Source organism: Sinocyclocheilus anshuiensis, unplaced genomic scaffold (assembly GCF_001515605.1).
Source record: "Sinocyclocheilus anshuiensis isolate Anshui unplaced genomic scaffold, SAMN03320099.WGS_v1.1 scaffold709, whole genome shotgun sequence".
Taxonomy (NCBI): domain Eukaryota; kingdom Metazoa; phylum Chordata; class Actinopteri; order Cypriniformes; family Cyprinidae; genus Sinocyclocheilus; species Sinocyclocheilus anshuiensis.
The window spans coordinates 1,263,991-1,283,839 of record NW_015540926.1 but is presented as its reverse complement, the minus strand read 5'-3'; the positions used below and the strand labels follow the sequence as shown (position 1 = coordinate 1,283,839).

Genomic DNA, 19,849 nt, shown 5'->3' with positions numbered 1-19,849 from the left:
CGCGGACGTCTCCTTATGCTTTCTCTCGCCGTACTTTGTCATACACCGATCTGATCTTCAAGTCGAACACACCTCTTTACTCTCGTGTGTCACGTGACCGTGTAATCGCAGCCTCTGCGATTGAAAAATCGCGTTTTTTCATATCGCAATATTATTGCAAATGCAATTAATCGTTCAGCCCTACTCATCAGTACATGCTGCTCTGAAAAATTTATTGTTTATGATGCATCATCTACATGTAATAATTTTCTCAAATTTTCTGATGAAAAAGGCTGTGTGAGCCGTGGGGAAATAATATTAACCAATAACACAGCATTATTTATAGCACTTTTCATCTAATTTTAGATCACCTTTAGTTTGACCCTTGACCTGTGCGCTTCATACCTGAGGTAAAGCGTAGTGAGCGAAGCTCTGGTCTCCTCCAGCGTAGATCCTCTTCACACAGAAACTCTGCTCCGCCTCTGAAATACACAACCCCGTCAAATCTGAAACATCAAAACATGGTTTTCCTGGGGCGAGTCTCAATCAGCTCCATGAATCAGTACATAGATTCACAGTATACACACTGGGACACCGATGAGTGAATAAAAGTGCTCATGTATAATGCTACAGTGCAACTCAACTCTGTGTGATCTAGAGTTACATTTGTGCAGAAAAAGTTATTGGATTTACTGACATGCATGGAGCAAAGCCTTCAGCATAAAGATCAAAGTCAATACATTGCATGCATTTGAGAAACACTGAGAAGGATAGCTGTCAGAGAAATTAATTCTGCTGAAAGACTTCATGTAGACAACCCACCTACTTCCATAGGCACAGGATCAGTATGTGCTCGACAGCAGCCTTTCACAGGGGCGGGACTTATCCTATTGCAGGTCGAGCGGGTTCCTAGCTGTCCGTTACCACCGAGACCAAACGAGTCAATCTTTCCTGATGAAGGGATGAACGCCAAAGTGTGCTGCCTTACATGCAGGTGAAAACGAAAGCAATTCATGTTCTTCATGAGAAATACGAGACTCTTGAAAGTAGTCTCAAGCTTTCATACAGAAAACTAAGACAGACATAAAATGAAACAATCATTATGGATGCTTTGATACTTACCTACCACAAGCTATATGTGCAACCACATTTCCCATGAGTTCAAACACCTTCCTGGGGTTCACCTCATGGTTTGAGGTGTTGTGTCCCAGCTGACCGTAACCACCTGCTCCAAATGTAAACACACCTCCCTCCTACACAAACAAAATTACTAATTACTAATCACGTAGAGCTAAACCTGTTTATACTATATAGCAAATCTCAACTGCCTGATTTCTTAAAATTTGTCACAAATTTAATTATATTATCACTCAGCTCTTTATTTAAAATTGTAGCCTATATACCAGTATGTCCAACATCACATACATATATAGTATAATCACGTAAAGCAAAATGTATCTATATTATTGTCCAGCTCTTTATATAAAGTTGAATATATAAGTGCGCCCAACTTTATTTGCATACATATAGTATACTTATGTAAATCAATATATTTTACTACTTTTTTTTTATATACTACTATATACTACAGTAATTATACTACTATATTTTAATACTCAACACGTTATTTCATTGCAAATTGTAACTATATTATCGCCCAGCTCTTTATATAAAGTTGGATATATAAGTACGTCCAACTTTATTCAAATACATACAGTATACGCAAGTAAAGCGATATTTTATCACAAATTTGATCACATTTCAACGCAAAATGTAACTATATTATCTCCCAGCTCTTTATATAAAGCAGGATATATAGCATGTCCAACTTTATGCACATACAAATACTACACTCATATTACTACACTTATAATCATATATTTTTCCAAGCACATTTTACACATTTTAAACCACATCAATCTTAATAACTACTATTCATTTGTTTATAATCATTTACAAGTGATATATAATAGTAATGAGGGCTAGAAGAGAAAAACACCTTCTACTCAAGATGTGTATAATTATTAAGCAGGTTTTCTTATACAGGTGAAATGGACCAAAAATTAAAAAATTATTTATTGACCATGGGAAGGATGCAACACTATAAATTTAGCAAAATTAAGGCATGACCTTTGGACAAGAAATGCTAATCGGGGCAGCAGGGTCACAAAAACTGGTTAAGAAGAAAAGCTATTAACTGCAAAAGACTTTGAGAATTAAGGCATTAAATCAAGAATTAAACCATCAGGAAACCTTTAGTCTCCTGTGCCAAAATTTTCCAGAGCTGCAAATTACCTGGAGTTTCCAGAATAAGAATTATGCAAGCACTGTACTATATAGCATATCTCAACTGCTTGCCTTGTATCATAGCAAAATGTCCAACTCTAATCTGCTAAATGCGACTATAAGGCATAAATATGCTGAGATACTATAAACATTAACATGAATATCTGCAAAGCAGCTTTGTGTATAGAGAAAAGTGCTATACACATAATTTGACCTGATTTAATCAAAACCGACCCGTATACATTTCTATGGAATGGATATACAGCATTAAATAAGTAATCAAACTACACGGTTCCTTATTAAGCCCTTATAGTAAGCCATCATACCTTCGTTAATACAGCCGTGTGGTCCTCTCCACAGCATACGTAAACGACCCGTTGGGACCTGAGAGTCTTCAGTAAGGCAGGGAAATAGCGATCTGAGGAACACCACGCATCCCACCATAAAAAATTTTACACCAGAGAAAACTCAAATGAATGTCTAAAGTGTTTGTTTTACCATCATTGTCACTGAGGCCCAGCTGGCCAAACTTGTTTCGTCCCCAGCCGAAAACGGCCCCAGACAGCGTGAGCCCGAAGCTGTGAGCGCCCCCTGCAGATATCTGGGCAAATGGGACGCCCTGCAAAGACTGAATGACTTGTGGGGAGGAGACGCTGGCTCCCTGCATCCCGAGCCCCAGCTGTCCATATTTATTTTGGCCCCAGGAGAATATCTGACCTCCTTGAGCGGGAATAATATTGCATAATTAGGGTAGAGAGGGCACAATAATCAGGTTTAGAAATGCTTAGCGTTTAAGTCAGAATCATACCTCTGGCTAAAGCAAGGGAATGGCAGTATCCACAGGCCACCTGGGCAATGTGAAGCTCTGATAAACTCTTGACAGTTCTGAGAGGAGAGAACAGAAACACAGTGGCTATGCCATGCAGCTAGACTATGATCGTCATCTTTGTCTACACGTTTTTTGGTATGGATCCAGCATTTTTTTTTTTCAAATATATGCAAAATATGTTGTAAACAGAGCAAACTAATTTACATAAATATATTTTATACCAATGTTTTTTGGCCATTTTTGCATATTTCTGAAAATATATGGAGGGCAAAAATATAAAATATATTTGAATTGAAGAAAATACATTCCATATGTCATATTTGAAGAAAAACTTTATTTTTGTGTATAACAAATGTGAATATAACATCTTTGAATAAAAACATACTTTACAATGTTCAAAAAATGCAATTACAGTATTAAATCATCAGTATTCTATTAAATCATCAATCAATGTTTTTTGAACACCAATCATTGAAATTTTTTTTACAGTATATAAAACAATTAAACTTAAATCATTACAAATCTAGTTCTGATCTCTTGTATGCTATTCCATCCACAAATTTCTATTATCTCGTAATAGAAAATGTAGCCTTGCTGATTTTTATTGTTATTTTGTGTTATTGTGATTTTTATTTAATTGTGTTATATGTTTACATGTCTTATAGACACCAAAAAAAGTTTCTCAACAAATGTGACTGTATTGTAATATATAGAGCGTAAAACAAATTATTATTATTATTTTTTGCAGTACAGGCAAACCCATCAAAGAGGCGATAATACTGAGATATTTAGTACTTCTAGGGGTTAAAAGGTGCACAGTTTCTTTTTACCTGGGTATACGGATACAATCTTCAATGTTTGAAAGGCCGAGCTGCCTGTCTGAGCCCAGACCCCATGCAAACACTTGTCCTTTATCATTCAGAGCCAGTGTATGAGCTGCACCGCAAGACACGGACACAATGTTCTGAGCATCCAGAGACATGACCTGTTCTAGAGAGGGGATGTAAACATATAACAACATTTGAGTGAATTATACAGATGCACTACATTAAATACTGGCCTGGCCAATATATTGTGTGTATTATTTCAATATGTTGCATCTGCTACAGCAAAATCCATTTGTATAATAATAATGTTCATAATGTTCATTATTGAAAGTTTATTTTATTTTTAAGCATTTGCTATTGTCTGTTTTTATATGTTTTGATCCTTTGGCTTGTGAAACAGTGATGCCAATAAAGGACCATTTCAAAGCATCTTGATGTTTATATGGTCTGTGCTTGACACTTCTAGATCACCGAGTTAGAGGTCATGTGACATCTAAGGAACTGACAGTTGTTAGAACAGCAGTCAATGTCACACTGACTGACCTGTATGTGTTTCTGTGGAAATGATAATATGTTACAACACTCATCAGATTGATTTCAGAGGAAGTACAGACTGTTTCATTGATATAACCTAAAATAACCCAGTGTTTTCGAACAGGGAAAGTTTGTGGGATTGTGATGCACTACCAAAAAGGCCAGTTTTTTTTTTATTCAGCAAGGATGCATTAAATTGATCCAAAGTGACAGTAAAAATATTTATAATGCTACAGAAATTCATTATTTCAAATAAATGATATTGTTTTGAACTTTCTATTCAACAAAGACTCCTGAAAAAAAAAATGTATCACCGTTTCCACAAAAATATTGGGCAGCACAACTGTTTTCAACATTGATAATAATCAGAAATGTTTGTTGAGCAGCAAATCAGCATATTAGAATGATTTCTGAAGATCATGTGACACTGAAGACTGGAGTAATGATGCTTTGATCACAGGAATAAATTATATTTTACTATATATTCACATAGAAAGCAGTTATTTTATATTAAAAATATTTATATTAAAAGTCAAGTCAAAGTTTATTTATAAAGCACTTTTTTTTTTAAACAACATGTGTTTACCAAAGTGCTGTACAAGCATGAATAAGGCAATATGACAAATAGAATAAAGTTAAAAATATTATGAAATATTATAGAATAATGTAAAATAAAATAGCAGCTCTCACACAGTGTTAAACGCCATACTATAAAAGTAGGTTTTTAAGCTAGACTTAAAAACAGTAAGTGTTTGGGCCTTTCTAACATGTAAAGGCAAATTATTCCAAAGTCTAGGGCCCGCCACTGCAAATGCACAGTCACCCCTGCTCTTCAGCCTTACACCAGGGACAACTAACAATGAATGGTCAGCGGACCTAAGTCCCCTCGACGGAGCATATGGCTGTATTAAGTCTCAGAGGTATGTCGGTGCCAGACCATTCAATGATTAAAAACTAAGATTCAAATCTTAAAATCAATTCTAAAACGGACAGGAAGCCAATGAAGAGAGGCCAAAATGGGAGTAATATGTTCCCGCTTTCGTGTTCCCGTTAGCAAACGAGCTGCAGCATTCTGAACCATCTGCAGTCTGGTGAGGGAGGCCTGACTAATGCCTACATAAGGTCCATTACAGTAGTCAAGACGGGATGAAATAAAAATGTGTATAATTCTTTCAAAATCTTTGAAACTCAGAAAAGATTTAATCTTAGAAAGTTGCCTCAGCTGGAAAAAACTAGATTTAATTACCAAATTAATCTGTTTATCCAGTTTAAAATCATTATCCATTAAAACACCCAAGTTTTTTTTACAGAGGGCTTCACAAATGGTTTTAAAACACCTAAATCCAGGTCAGGAGACCCACAGGCACCCCCTGGAGTAAACAATATAACTTCCGTCTTATCCTCGTTAAATTTTACTGCCATCCAGGCTTTAATTTCCTCAAGGCAACACAAAAGTGGCGCTATAGAATTTGGATGTTTTTGTTTCAATGGCAGATATAATTGTGTATCTTCTGCATAACAATGAAACAAAATATGATACTTCCTGAAAATGGATCCTAGAGGAAGTATATATAAAGAAAATAGAATAGGCCCCAAAATGGAGCCCTGGGGAATATTATATAAAAAATATATATTAATAAAAATTTAAATGAATAAAATATTTCACAATTTAGCAGTTTTTACTGTATTTTTATCAAATAAATGCATCCTTCGGGACAAAAATGGGACAAATTCAAACAATTAAACACTTTACTCAGATCTTAAATACAAAACTGATTCAATAAAACAATCATTCATATATTCTCAGGGGACAATTTTGGGTCAGCATGAAATTCTGTCTAAAATGCACTTTACATAAATTGTACAAAAAGTGAGAGGCATGATTTAATCCAGCAGGATCATAAAAAGTGGGCGTATTCGAGAGAAACCACCTTAATATTACCTCATTAAAAATTTTGAAAAATAAGAGGGATTGATGACATCAGCCACAATGACTTGAAGTGAATCATGTAATTAAGATCAAGTAATTATATTAATAATGCCAAAATATTCTAATGTTAGTAAAGTGTCTTTGTGGCCTTACCTGGTTTCTTGCGTGCTTTGTCATGCCCCAGCTGTCCCAGGTCATTGCAGCCACAGGTGTACACCGTCCCGTCCTCCAGCAGAAAGACGCTATGACGTCTGCCGCATCCCACATCCCTCACACGCTTGCCCTCGAAGAACTCGCATTTCCTCGGCTCCAGCACTATCTCCTCATCAATCCCACCCAAACCCAGCTGCCCGTACGAGGCATTTCCCCAGCACAGCATGACGAGTGACGGGGCCGTATGGCCGCTCTCTTCCACAGGTGAAGACCTACAGGTCCAGCCGCTACACACACACACACACACACACACACATATACACATATACACACATACACATACGCATACGCACACTCACACACACACACACTCACTCACACACACATACATACACATACACACACACACTCACACACACACACACACACACACACACACCACACACACACACACACAAACACACACACACACACATACACACACTCACGTCAGAGGAAAGCAAACTCTTTAATGCAGCAGCAACTAGATGCTAATTATTATTTTTGTATTATTATTATTGATTTTCACTCATTAAAAAACAGAAATACCAGAACCACCTCGAACTAAAGTGAAGAGAAAAATAAAAAATAAAGATAAAATAACTAAAAATAAAATAATAATATGTAATTTTTTAGAATGCATACAGGGTATGAAAAATGGGAACACATGGATTTAACGATAAAAATAAAAATAGAAAATATAAATAAAATTATAAATAAGAAAAAAAGAGAAAATTGTGACATAAAAAAGTTATTAAATAATTAAAATAATTAATTGTAAGATAAACAGTCACAATTACTGTTTTTTTTTATTAATTTTTTTTGTTCCGTGACAGAAACAAGCTTCCATAGTTGCACGAAAGTACTAAACTGTACCCAATTACATTATATATATATACCCGTGTGCATTAATGCATGTAAAATACATTATATCATTATATTATATATCATTATACATATATTATATATATCATTACCTGATTGATGTATGCAATCACTAGGTTACAAACCTAACCAAGTAGCCTAATAATAGTATAGCTGCTGCCACAGTTGTCAATGGGTGCCACGGTTTAAACAGATGAAAATGAAAGCGTGCAAGTCCTGCCTTGAAAAGAAAATTCTCTCTACAGAAATCTCTCTAGAAAGTTCAGTTTGAGGGAGGTGTGTACGTAAACATTTATTGCACAACACTGCTTACAGTCAAACACTATTATTGGATGCAAATAAAACGGGTACTACAGCTTTAAGAGCTTAAAAATACATGTAACTGTTTTATACCAAATAACAACAAATGCAACACTGTAATTCTAAACTTCAAACCACGTGATTCACGTAAGATTTAAATACCCTATGACGTGTGTTTAATTGGAGAGTGTGGAAAAAAATGACCGTTAAAACGGTTGGTATTTAAACGCAGTTCTGAGGGAATGTCAGCTAAACTCTTATTAGCGCAAAACTATGTGTATTTGTTTTCAATGACAGCCTTTCAAAATAAAATAAACCACACCTCACTACTGTTGCGCACGAATTTGTGCCTTTAATAAGACTACAAACATATACTCAGTCCCTATTATATGTCGCTAGTTCACTTGAACACCGCTACGTTACATTTCTGCACCCACACCCATGAGGGTTAACGTTAGTCAGTCATAAATCCTGCTTTTTCTTACCTGTTGATATGTAATATAACGCTCCTGTGGACGCGTCCAGCACACGTTCAGTTTGTTTACATCGACGTTAATGCAGATATGTTTTGTAACGTCATGACAGACTGAAAGAGCGTCAGCAACTGAATGAACGCGAAGCTACGGTAATATTCCAGAGCCTTTGTGACACCGGATGTGACGACACACGCATGCGGCGCTGCTGCGGTGGGGGTTAAAACGAAACACACATAATAACAATAATGAATTAATAAATAAAAGTGTGTTTATGTGTGTGTTTTCTTTCCCTCTATATAGTCATTATAGGGTAAATTAATGAGAATGCACGTGTTTGTTTAAAAAAAACGTAGTGTTTTGTAATAATCATGGTTATAACCAAGAAAAAATTATAAATAAATAAATACAGTAAACGGGATTGTTAAGTTTTAACTAATACAAACAAGCAGTTTAAGTATGTGAATGTTTGTGTGAATCTGAGAAGGGTGAATTTTAATCATGAACATGTTCCAGTGGCTACAAACCTCAGTGTAAAATTTCAACACCCAAACTAGCTACAACAGAAACGTTGCATTTTTATTAAAAGAAAAAAAAAAAACACTGTACCAAAGTGCATTTGTAAGGTTACGAGACAACAATAGTCTGCATTCAGTAAGGTAGAGAAAATAACACTTGCTTGTGTTAATAAAAACCACATTAATTTCTTATACAACGTTCATTTGAAATCCCATGTCTTCATTTATGAAAGATGGCCGTAAATAATAATACTTAAGTAAACGTAACACAACAAGTGCAACACCACAAGGCAGTATTCAGTGAGTAATGCACGACAGCATTAGAATATTGCACATTTCGTATTATCCCACACCTCATGAACATTACAGTGATTTAAATAATCTAGCTTTTACCCTGGTCTCGTAAATTAAAAAGGATTCGGAATCCAGCAGCTGAAGTGTTTTGATTCAAGTAACAGTTAAGAGCAGTGTGCTTGCTTTATGAGTACAAACTCTCCCCTGTGCAGTGTAAACGGTCCGATGCTTTCCTGTCCGGTTTCAACACCTGTCGAAGCAGGGAGCGGCGCAGGGGTACAGCGGGTTCACCTGGTAAGCCCTGCTGGGCACGTTCACCTTGGCATCCATGGTCTGTGTCTGCGTGAGGCCGTGCAGAGGGGCCGTGGAGACCTGCATTGGGGCCGTATGTGTCAGATATGTTGCAGGACCTTGAGAAGACACTACCACCGGCTGGCAGCTCTGCTGCATGTATTGCGTGTTCGGCCGCTGCATGTACTGATGCAAGGACACACTCTGACCCTGGACGGGATACACCATCTGTGCAGGCTGAGCACTCGGCTTCGGGCATTTCTGCTTGTTTGCTTCCTTTACGTCACTGTCATGAGCACTGAGAGAGAGAGGGAGAGGATATTAGGGAAGATGATGATTTCCATGTTTGTAGCATCAAAATGACCATTCAAATATAACACATTATTTTTTAGTAATTTTAGTACTTAAAGTGAAACTGAATGAAAATGAGAAATGATGCCTTTGCAACTAGCTGAAATAAAATAAGTTTTATTTTAATAAAATTAATTTTTAGTTAACGCTTAGTTTATTTCAAGTAACAAAAAATGCAGAAATGCATTCTGTAAAGTTGTATTTGCATCCAATCAACTTGCATTTACAAGCATTCAGTAAAGCTGCATATGCATCAATTCAAGTTGCATTTGCATGCATCCCAAACATTTGTATTTGCATCCATGAAATTGCATTTACATGCATTCAGTAAAGATGTAAATACAACTTAAATGCATGCATTTACATCTTTACTGTATCTACAACTTTACTGAATGCACTCAATTTGCATTTACATGCATTCAGTAGTTACATATGCATCAATTCAAGTTGTATTTACATGCATTCCATAGTTTGTATATGCATGAATAAAGTTGCATTTACATGCATTCAGTGAAGATGTAAATGCAACTTAAATGCATGCATTTACATCTTTACTGTATGCAAGTATGTAACAATGCTTGCATATACAATTTTAATGCATGTAAACGCAACTTGAATTAATGCTTATGCAACTTTATTGAATGCAAGTAAATGCATTCAGTAAAGTTGTATATGCATCTATTCAAGTTTCATTTACATGCATTAAAATTGTACATGCATGCAGTCAAACTGTACATACATGCATTCCATTTGTATGTTTTTTTGTTAAAGATAACAACCCTGGGTCAAACTCACATTAGAAGTCTCTCCACGCAGGGCAGCAGCTGCTCCCAGGTGTACGCTGACAGACGCTGCAGGCGCGGAGGCCAGGTCGGAGACAGACGCAAGATTACCCTGGAGGAGGCAACACACGCCGCAGCAACCAGGGACGGGATGAATCGCAGAAATGCATGGTCTTGACAGAAAAAGGAAATGCAAAAGAACAAAACATTCTGATTCTGTATACTGCAGTTCTTATACACTCCCACAGACATTCAACAGGTGAAAATGCACTGCATCCGAATTAAACTCTGCACCTTGTAAAGAGACCTCTAGGAAATAGTCAGCATATTTGGACATGTACAGCATGGTCTTCTCCATGCACACCATCGGCCAGCCGTCATGCAGGTCCGTCTCATTCACAGCGACCGGCAGGTAGTACTCTATGAAGTGAGCAGCGGTGGGGAGGTACAGGTTCCACTGAAATGTCTCGAGGAGCAGCAGCTCCATGTGCAGGAGACCCTGTTTGGTCAGAACCAGGTTCATAGAGCTCATGCAGCCCAGACTGTTCAGTGTCTCCAGCTTCGGGACACAGTCTTCTCTCTCCTCAAACTTACCTGGATAATAAAAATGGTTGCCGAGTGGTTATGGCGCAATACTATGTGGTGTGCTTTGTGCATCTCACACAATAACAGAATATCACAATCACAATAACAGGAGATTGACTCTTACTGGCCAAAAGCAAGCAGGACAGCGTGACCATGTGAAGCTGCTGTACTGAGATGTCATAGCGGTCCATGAACAGGTCCAGCAGATAAACAGCCAAGTGTCTAGCCGCCGGGCAAAGCTTGAAGCGATTGCTGACTATAGCGATAAGGTCTGCAAAATATCGCCTAAGGCTCAGCTGTGGGGACTGGCCTTTGTACGCAGGCAACCGCAGCTCCTGAAAGACATCCAACGAGACAACCACACTGCAATTAATATGTTTTATAATACTGATTTGTGCAATAATCAGTTTAAGTTGCACATGCATGCAATTGCCAAATTAAGTTGCATATGCATGCATTGAATTTGTAATATATATTTATATTCATTTGTAAGTCGCTTAGGATAAAAGCGTCTGCTAAATGACAACGTAAATGTCAATTTGCATTTATATACATTTAAAAGTTGCATGTGCATGCATACAAAGTGCATTTACAAGAATTCAATAAAGTTGCATTCATTCATACATTGAAGTTGCATTTATATGAATTCAGAACAGTTGCATATGCATGCATGTAAACAAAATTGACATGAATTCACTAAAGTTGCATATACATGCATTCAAACAAGTTGCTTTATTCATGCTTTCAAGCTGCATTTACATAAAGTCAGAAACGTTGCATATGAATGCATTCAGTAAAGTTGCATATGCATACATTCAAGTTGCATTTACATGCATTAAGCTGCATATACATGCATTAAGCTGCATATACATGAATACAGCAAAGTTGCATATGCATGCATGCACATTACAAAATCCGAAAGACAATTTCACTACCATGACAATTTTGTAATAACAGATTTGTGCAAGGTTCATGTGCATGCATGTTCGATGGCACCAAAAAACCAACACAATGACAGGAATACAAACTTTGTAACGCAGGGCCTGATAGATGTCCTCTGCAAGTTCTCCTTTCCACCACTGACCCTCCAGCTCCATTGGGCTCCTGGAATATATGAGGTTTAAAGATCAGATCAGCTTCATTGAGCAAAAAGCACCTCACTGCATCCCAAGACAAATCAAAGCTCCAGCAACAATCAGCACTGATGACGGTGAGACCGCTGAAGGTCTTGATTGGTCCAGCACACTTCAGGAGGAGAAGATCATTTAGAGTAACAAGCCTGAGTCTTCCTCAGTGTGCACAATAGTTAGTGGGTCAAACAAACCAATGCATATTAAAGTGAAAAAGCAAAGACGAGTCTAGAATCAGTAAAGAACTCACCGCACACAAGGACGCCTGCATACAGACAGTACAATGAAAACTAGCAGCCGAACAAACTTACTCGGATAATCAAAGTGTAACTCAAATCAAAGTTTACACTGTTCACGAGCAAAGAAGCAACACACAGCACGGCGAGTACATTGCCAATCTCAGCCAATCAAAACTCGCCTTACAATCACAGCGCGCGACCAATCAGAATTAAGCTTTCATCAGCGTCAAGGCACGAATGTTTGTCGAGTGTCAAAGAGCAACTAATCACAGAATTACACTGACAAAAGTGGTGGGAAAACATAAGAAGAAATCAACTCGCACTTGACACCTAAAAGAAACACAATGTTCACTATTAGCTGTTTGTAAAGTTTGTAAAACACCTTTCAACCCAAATGTCGGAGCCTGCTATAACAAAATCTCACCGCTAGAGGCCACCCTCTCCTCAATAATGATCACAGCATATAACCTCTGATTTTCTACAGAATGAAAATTGTATGAAATGCTTGTTTAAATAAAATTTATTTATTTTTGCTATATCATTCCTAACAATGTTTTGCCACACATTTTTCAAACATTACATTTACATTTAGTAATTGAACAAATGCTTTTATTCAAAATGACATAAACATTAGAAAAAACCCCCAAAAGCAAATGACTGCAGGGAAAACAAAGTCTCGCAAAAGTGAGATGTATGTAAGTCATGTTAGCACCCTGAGCAGAAGTGTAAATGCAGAAAAACCTCAATCTATTAGCATATATTCAAAGACAGACAGACTGTACTTTCCTTTTTAGATTTGTGTTTTCCTTATGCCTTAAAAAGTGCTCCCAGACCTGTCCAGTTTTTTGATAATTACATTTTTTTTTGTACTTTTTATTTATTTTATTTATGATGATGTTGATTATTTTGAGTAATAGATTTAAACCAATGTTGGCTTGTGATGACCTTTGGCTTTGCGCATCATGCCATTGAAGCATAGCTTCATTTCTAACTTATATTTTTGCATTGAAATGTAAAATCAATATACGTTAATTTGATTTAAACATTCAAAAATTTTTATTTAATTATTGAAAAATTGTTTACATTTACAACATTTACTTTTGCCCCATGCACGGCCCTCAGTAAATGTGGATTTTTGCTTCTTTATATTAAAAGTTTGAGCACCTCTGATTTAAATGACAAATATTCTATCAATATGAGATTGTAACTATTGAGTCTTAAAACGCATCTTTTCTCCCAATATTTTTACATCCTTGATATCTAAGCAATGTGATTCTCCTGACTTTTCCATGACTTACTTTTTGAATGAATAATTTCTATTTTAATAATCATAATAATTGTCTTTTTGAGACTTGGAAATCACAGTTTTAGCTTGAAAGCATGACATTGTTGACTTAAATGGCCATGAATTGAATAGCAATTACAAACAAGTAAAAATAGATTAAATAAATAAAGTAAAAATAACAAATAATTTCTACATTGAAATGTAAAAAGAGGACAGTGAAAGAAAGAAGAAAAACGGAGAAAATAAATGGAATCATACATGCTAGTGCTGACATCTCAGGTGTGTGTGTGTGTGTGTGTGTGTGTGTGTGTGTGTGTGTTTACTCTTTTCTCACATTCTCATTGACGCAAATGAGTGTGTAATAAACGGCTCAACATGTAAGTGCTGTGTGCCTCTCTATATGGTCGTTATAAACAGTGCTGAATGATGTGTGTTGAAAGAGGAAGCACATGCTGTCTTCACAGGGCTGTACTTCTCTGTGCACATCAAGTCTGTGGCATGAATGAGCTTCTTTCATTAACAGAAAGCCTACATGTAACTAGGCATTAATGCATCGAAAAATGCATGCAATTTAGACAATGCAGTTAGACATTAGTACGATGTGGCATGCAGGTAATCCATACTTGTCATGAGCTGCTCTTGTCCCCGGATTGAACTGTCATGGCTGCCGCGCGCTGTTGACTGACTGTGGTTGGACGGGAGGCGGAAAAGCGCTGTAAGTCTGGTCACCTTCGACACATTTACATGCACTTATATGCGTTTTCACATATGCATTGCATAAACTTTGACTTTGAAGCAGAGTGAAAGTTTTATTAGTGGAAATGCAGTGTCGGACGCGCATAATGGCATGCACGATTTGAAAAACATGTTTGTTGGGCAACTTTAAATAGGCAAGTCTGCATAGTTGCTAAAGTAAACTCTATCGCAGGCTATTGGCTTTGCATTTTACATCGCACTGCATTAAGTTTGATCTGAAGCGATTTTAAAACTTTATAACACGTTCATTGCATTGTGACACAGGGTGAATTAGGCAGCTGAACCACAGGTGCAAACTGATTGTACTTTATTTAACTCGTTCAACTCACGGTGCATGCTTAGTACATTATATCTGATTATATAATTTCTTACATTTGATGTCTTTTGAGATGCATGGATCAGTATGCATGTGTATATTAAGACAAAGATGAGAGGAAGACTATTAAATAGTGAAACTATGCTTTCAAAACAATACAGTACCATGGTACAGTGATGTTAATCCCATGGTACTTTGATGTGTATCATGGGATTAAAAGATTTATCATATTACAATGGAATTTACAAGAAGGGTCCAGTGTATTTCAAAGAATACCACGGTATTACCATGGTGCATGTTTAGAAAACACTAGTACTGAACTCATAGTCATTTATTTGTTACACACACGTTGCATAAGCAGTTAAGGAATAATAATTAAAAAGTAAACATAACAAAGGAGGACTGAGTACACATATAAATATAATAATTAAATGTAAGTGAAAATGTACTATCGTGATACCATGTTCAAAAATCATGGTAATACCATAATACAGAGCATTTAATGCACACTTAAGTTTAGGTTCATTCAAATATATTGACTTGTAATAAAGATGTTGTAGTCTGGTTTTGGGTAACTAACTAAGGTAACGTTGTAAATGACATTTCAAAGAAGACCAAGTTCTGTTTTTTAAAGAAAATTCTTGATGTACACACTGTATATGTGACAGTTTTTTAAATCTTTGTCATATGTGGTAAGATTTCAATCATAAACACTAGTTAATAATTCAATTGAATGCCCATTAAATAGTTTACGCAGCATGCATTACAATAATTACTTATTACATAAGCAGAAAATGCATATGTACTGTATGCACTGCAAAAATGATTTTCTTGCTCAATATTTTTTGTCTTGTTTTCAGTATAAATATCTAAATATTCTTAAATCAAGATACATATTGAGAGGTAAAATGACATATAATGATATAAAGCCTTGTTTTCTAAAAATTGTATCATAATTAAGTGAGTTTATGCTTAAAAAAAATCTGTCGATGGGGTCAGAAAAATAAACTTACTCAGTATTTTTGTCTTGTATTTAGTATAAATGTATAAATATTCTTAAGTCAAGTTACATTTACTTGAGAGACAAAATGACATTAAGAATATCAAGTCTTTTATTCTAAAAAAACATAAAGAGTTTATGCTTAAAACAAGAAAAAAATCTGTTAATGGGGTAATAATAAACTTAATTCAATGGCAAAACAAAACACTGACAGATATTTATTCTTGTTTTAAGCATAAATCCACTTAATTTTGATAATTTTTTTCTAGAAAACAAGCTTTTGTCTTGTTTTCAGTATAAACAACTAAATTATCTTAAATCAAGTTACATTTACTTGAGAGGCAAACTGAATTGAGTTGTCTTGTTTTCTGAAAAATGTATCAAAATTAAGTGAGTTTATGCTTAAAACAAGAAAATGTTTCTGCCAATGGGCTAAGAAAAAAACAAGATAATTTTTCCTTGTTTTAAGCATAAATTCACTTAAATTTGATCAGTTTTTCAGAAAACATGTACTATTTTAAGTAGTTTCCTTTCTCAAATAAATGCATCTTAATGAAAAAAAAAGGTATTGCAAAATTAAGTGAGTTTATGCTTAAAACAAGAAAATGTTTCTGCCAATGGGCTAAGAAAAAAACAAGATAATTTTTCCTTGTTTTAAGCATAAATTCACTTAAATTTGATCAGTTTTTCAGAAAACATATACTATTTTAAGTAGTTTCCTTTCTCAAATAAATGCATCTTAATGAAAAAAAAAGTTTAGATATTTGTAATGGAAAACGAGAAAAATACTAAGTTAGAAAATTATTTTTTACAGTTTATCACTCATGCTCAGTATTGCAACCAGAAACATTGGTGAAAATCTAATGACACTGGTTATGCATTCTATTAATACACTGGTTAATATAATGACACTGTTGTATGGATTATTGAGTTTTGAGCATGATCTATCTAAAAGCTCAAATTTCGCTTGTCTTGTATAGGGCTCTGTACATCCAATATGAATGGGGTCAATGCCAACCCTGACGCTCAGGTTGGGAATGAAGAGAGGGGCATTTGGCATAAACGCCTGCGTCTCAGGAAGACCTCCTTTTCATTCCCTACTGAACGAAACACTGTGAAACAGGAGAGGAATGTTACAGCACATGGATGGAAAGTAAAAGGGAAGTCCAAGAAGCGACCTCAAAGTCTTCAGGCGGTGAACACCTTCACCTGCTCCTCGTGCAACGACGGCATCTCCTTCAGACCCGGCGAATTAACAATGCATTTTAAGATCGTCCACGGAGGGAAAGGAAGCCCACCGGTGTTTCCGTGCGACATGTGTGGTTTCTCCTCGCCGGTGTTCACTACGCTTCAGCAGCACCGAATGCAACACGAGGATTGTTTGTTCGCTTGTGAGATTTGTGATGACAACGTCCAGCGAACACTTCCCCAACTGACCAAACATTGTCAAACTCACCATGCTCTAAACGCACAATACTACTGTCTGAAATGCAAACTCTCCTTCCAGGAGATTAAGCAGTTTGTGTGTCACTCGTGTTGCATTACTGATGGCAATGCACAGAAAAACGATCTCTTAAAGCACATGGCTGCTGCGTGCCGTCAAAGGTGGAGCCGAAGAAATTGGTGGAGAAAGCGGGCAGCTGTTAAGCAAGACGGTAAGCTGTCTCGAGAGTTCAAGTACTTACTTCCAAAACCAGAACCCCAATGGATGTCCCCATTGCTCCCGTTCTCCACACCCGGTCTACTGGACGACCACGGCGTCTTGCTGGATCCAGAGAAGACCTTGGAGGAAACGCAGCAGTTTCTCGAAAGGACTGTTTGTAGTGGTAAAAACTGGCCTGCATCTCTCAAAGGCGAGCAAGATTTTGTTTCTCACACGCCAACAACACCCCATCCGTCACAAGCAAATGCAAAGCGGTCTACCGCACCACACACTGGGAAAGATAAGCTAAGCGGACTCATGGAGAAGAACAATATATCTGTTCCCCTAGATTGCACTACAAAGGTGGTCGGGTTCAAGATGGTGGACGGCAAAAAGCATTTAGTTCTCAAAGTCATTCCTTCAAACAAGCGAGACGATTCGAAGGATGCTCACACTGTGAAACCTGCCAATCAGCAAGACGAATCCAATGATATTTCAACTGTTAATGCCTCAGGAAACTGTTCTCAGGTGACGCCTAGAAGGTCTTCGTCCCAAAGAAAGAAGCAGGAACGATGTGTAGCTCAGCAGGGCATTTTGTCTTCAGTGGTTGAGAGGATAAAAAGCCAACAGAATGATGGATGCAACAATCAGGAACATGCAACTATTCATCTCAATGCATGCAACGCCTTCAACCATAATTCCGATATTCAAACTCCCCATGCAAAAAGAGCGAATGACTGCCAAGACAAAGCCTTCAGTGAATCCGAGGAAAACTTTGCCGCATGCCAAGGAGATTCAGGTTGTCATAGCGATCTGACCTCGGATACAGGTTCTTTGGAAGAAAGGTGTAGTTCACGACTCCTTACAACTGCGTTTGATGAAGAACCCAGTCTTGCACTAGATTCAAACTTCATTCGCCATCAGCCGAAAGCATGCTCCATCTCTGGGTTTGATTGCGTGAGTCCGTCCTCTGGATCTCCCCTGAAGGCTCTGCCTGAGTCTTTGTGTCAAAGTGAAGGCCTGTTATTCCATGGCAATGCTGACGAGTGCACAAACAACATGGACCCCAGAGATTCTCTGGTCCCGGTGGGTCAGCGCGACTGTGAGAGCGAAAGCCGCAGCACTCCAGACCTGCTTCACACGGTGGATGAGCTGCCTTTAACAACAGTCAACCATTTGCTGGATGAGGCGAGAGCGGATCGGACGTTATCGCCACACGCCAGCTCTGATGAACCTCTGAAAGATTTAACACACGCTGGAGGTAAGCATTAGGCAGAGCACTCTGGGATAAAGTGTACTTGTTGTGTACTTGACATGGTTCCCATAGTCATGGACAAGTTTAGGCAATTGTTAAAAGACTGGAAATTTCTATAGAATTGTGTTTAGTTGAATATTTTTTGTTGTAGTTATACATAACTTGGCTTGTTGTGAGTGAGGTCTAAATAAAATTGTTTAAGTAAAGCCATGGAAAAGGAGCAGTAAAATGGTGTGGGAACCCCGTTTAGAATAAAAGATCTGGTCTATCCTTTAAGACAGATGTACAGTGCATTCAAAATGTGTACCTTGATGTTGATTGTTCGGCCAACAAAACATTGAAACTCTTTCCAGCAGACAAGAGACTCATGGTTTAGATGTTCAATATGTCTAAGCTTGCATGCATAGAGATCTAAAGTGGATACCGCTATATGTAAATCGCACGCCATATTGGAACGGTCAGTGAACACTTGAGATCGAGCAAACCTAGTTATTTACCTGTATGAATATCTGTATATGCAGTAGTCTTTAGCAGCTGATTTTCACAGGATTTAGTTTATCGTTAATGTTAGATAGTTCTGTATATAGTAAATAAAAAAAATAATATTGATCTTATAAACATTATAAGAACCCTATCAAAGATGTATCTATAGCAAAACGCTATAAAAATGCTAAAAAAAAGCTTAGTTTTCATCTATCTGACGCCATTTGAAAAATATTTTATATTTGAAGTACTATCTATCTATCTATCTATAATAATAATAATAAATAGTAATTATTAAAAAGTAATAATAAAATAATAATTATATATTTTAAATGTGTGTGCATTTTAAATATTTGAAATAAATAATTAATAATTCTTAATAAATAATTATTATCAAAACATTATTAAAGCATTTTTTTATTTACTCTGAAATGGCTCGGTAACCTTTCCAAGCAATCTATTGCTGCCACAAATATTCAAAGTATTTAATGCAAGAAGTAAAAGATTGTATAAACATGTGTTCCATATGTGACCCTGGAGCACAAAACCAGTCATAAGGGTAACTTTTTTGAAATTGAGATTTATACATCATCCGAAAGCTGAATAAGTAAGCTTCCATTGCTGTATGGTTTGTTAGGATAGGACAATATTTGGCCGAGATACAACTATTTGAAAATCTGGAATCTG

At 36.7% G+C, this 19,849-nt stretch overlaps 3 protein-coding genes across 6 annotated transcripts in view; 1 reads left to right on the top strand and 2 right to left on the bottom strand.

Moving 5' to 3' along the window:
- The window catches only part of LOC107689351 (probable E3 ubiquitin-protein ligase HERC4), a 23,552-nt gene extending 15,161 nt beyond the window's left edge, over positions 1-8,391 (bottom strand). For 2 of the 4 annotated variants that reach the window (XM_016487307.1, XM_016487305.1), the window contains exons 1-9: positions 8,248-8,391; positions 6,539-6,810; positions 3,925-4,084; positions 3,074-3,150; positions 2,764-2,985; positions 2,592-2,683; positions 1,102-1,232; positions 802-962; positions 385-485 (exon numbers count right to left, since the gene is read on the bottom strand). In XM_016487307.1, the coding sequence (XP_016342793.1) occupies positions 385-485; positions 802-962; positions 1,102-1,232; positions 2,592-2,683; positions 2,764-2,985; positions 3,074-3,150; positions 3,925-4,084; positions 6,539-6,764 (1,170 nt within the window). In that variant the 5' untranslated portion in view covers positions 6,765-6,810; positions 8,248-8,391. Of the gene's footprint in view, positions 1-384; positions 486-801; positions 963-1,101; positions 1,233-2,591; positions 2,684-2,763; positions 2,986-3,073; positions 3,151-3,924; positions 4,085-6,538; positions 6,826-8,247 lie in introns of all 4 variants that reach the window. The other 2 variants (XM_016487306.1, XM_016487308.1) reach the window with 2 other exon arrangements.
- A 94-nt stretch (positions 8,392-8,485) lies between these two features.
- Positions 8,486-12,593, bottom strand: ccnj (cyclin J). Its single transcript, XM_016487330.1, has 6 exons — positions 12,437-12,593; positions 12,085-12,160; positions 11,181-11,391; positions 10,766-11,065; positions 10,485-10,644; positions 8,486-9,636 (listed from the first exon to the last, which is right to left on the bottom strand). Exons 2-6 carry the CDS (start codon positions 12,151-12,153, stop codon positions 9,291-9,293), a joined length of 1,086 nt encoding a protein of 361 aa, XP_016342816.1. The 5' UTR covers positions 12,154-12,160; positions 12,437-12,593; the 3' UTR covers positions 8,486-9,290.
- Positions 12,594-14,340: 1,747 nt separating this feature from the next.
- The window catches only part of znf518a (zinc finger protein 518A), a 14,966-nt gene continuing 9,457 nt past the window's right edge, over positions 14,341-19,849 (top strand). The window contains exons 1-2 of the mRNA XM_016487304.1: positions 14,341-14,425; positions 16,763-18,685. Coding sequence (XP_016342790.1) covers positions 16,780-18,685 — 1,906 coding nt within the window. The 5' untranslated portion in view covers positions 14,341-14,425; positions 16,763-16,779. The remainder of the gene's footprint in view (positions 14,426-16,762; positions 18,686-19,849) is intronic.